General features: G+C 58.1%; 1 protein-coding gene across 1 annotated transcript in view; it reads left to right on the forward strand.

Annotated features, from left to right (window-relative positions):
* Positions 1-257: 257 nt before the first annotated feature.
* The window catches only part of LOC102753593 (dual specificity protein kinase CLK3), a 2,215-nt gene continuing 1,518 nt past the window's right edge, over positions 258-954 (forward strand). The window contains exon 1 of the mRNA XM_006764755.2: positions 258-952. Coding sequence (XP_006764818.1) covers positions 294-952 — 659 coding nt within the window. The 5' untranslated portion in view covers positions 258-293. The remainder of the gene's footprint in view (positions 953-954) is intronic.

Below are 954 nucleotides of genomic sequence, written 5' to 3' on the forward strand. Positions count from 1 at the left end.
GTATATATACCAGGGTCAGGCCATGGCTCCTGCAGTCCCGTGCCAGACTGCCAGAGAGAGCCTTGTGGGAGTTTCTCCTTTCGCTTTCGTCGCTACGGTCTGCTCCTGGTGAGTCCAGAGATAGGACCGAGTGGGTTCGCGAGGCCAGCGTGAGGGAAGACCTGTGTGTTCCTGAGGGCCTGCTCTGTGCCCGCCAGAGAGACAGATACCTCGAAAGGGAATTCCAGACTGGGGTAGGGCATATTTAAAACGCCGGCGGTTGGTTGCTAGTTGCCGTGGGAGCCTGGGAGACTATGCATCAGTGTAAGCGATACCGCTCCCCCGAGCCAGACCCGTACCTGAGCTACCGATGGAAGAGGAGGAGGTCCTACAGTCGGGAGCACGAAGGGAGCCTGCGATACCCATCTCGATGGGAGCCTCCACCCTGGAGATCTCGGTCCAGAAGCCATGACCGCTTACCCTACCAGAGGCGGTACCTGGAGCGCCGTGATAGCGCCGCATACCGATGTGAGGAGCGGAGCCCATTCTTTGGAGAGGACTACTATGGATCTTCACGGTCCCATCAACTTCGACGGTCCCGGGATAGAGAGCCGTACCGGACTCGCAAACGTGCCCACCATTGCCATTGCCACAGACGCCGGCCCAGGTCTGGTAGCAGTGCCTCCTCTAGAAGCCAACAGAGCAGTAAGTGCAGCAGCCGGAGCGTGGAAGATGACGAGGAGGGCCACCTGTTGTGCCGGGTGGGCGATTGGCTCCAAGAGCGATATGAGATTGTGGGGGACCTGGGCAAAGGCACCTTTGGCAAGGTGGTGGAGTGCTTGGACCACGCCAGAGGGAAGTCTCAGGTTGCCCTGAAGATCATTCGCAACGTGGACAAGTACCGGAAGGCTGCCCGACTAGAAATCAATGTTCTTCAAAAAATCAAGGAAAAGGACCAAGAGAACCAGTCCATGT

Source organism: Myotis davidii, unplaced genomic scaffold (genome assembly GCF_000327345.1).
Source record: "Myotis davidii unplaced genomic scaffold, ASM32734v1 scaffold1721, whole genome shotgun sequence".
Lineage (NCBI taxonomy): Eukaryota > Metazoa > Chordata > Mammalia > Chiroptera > Vespertilionidae > Myotis > Myotis davidii.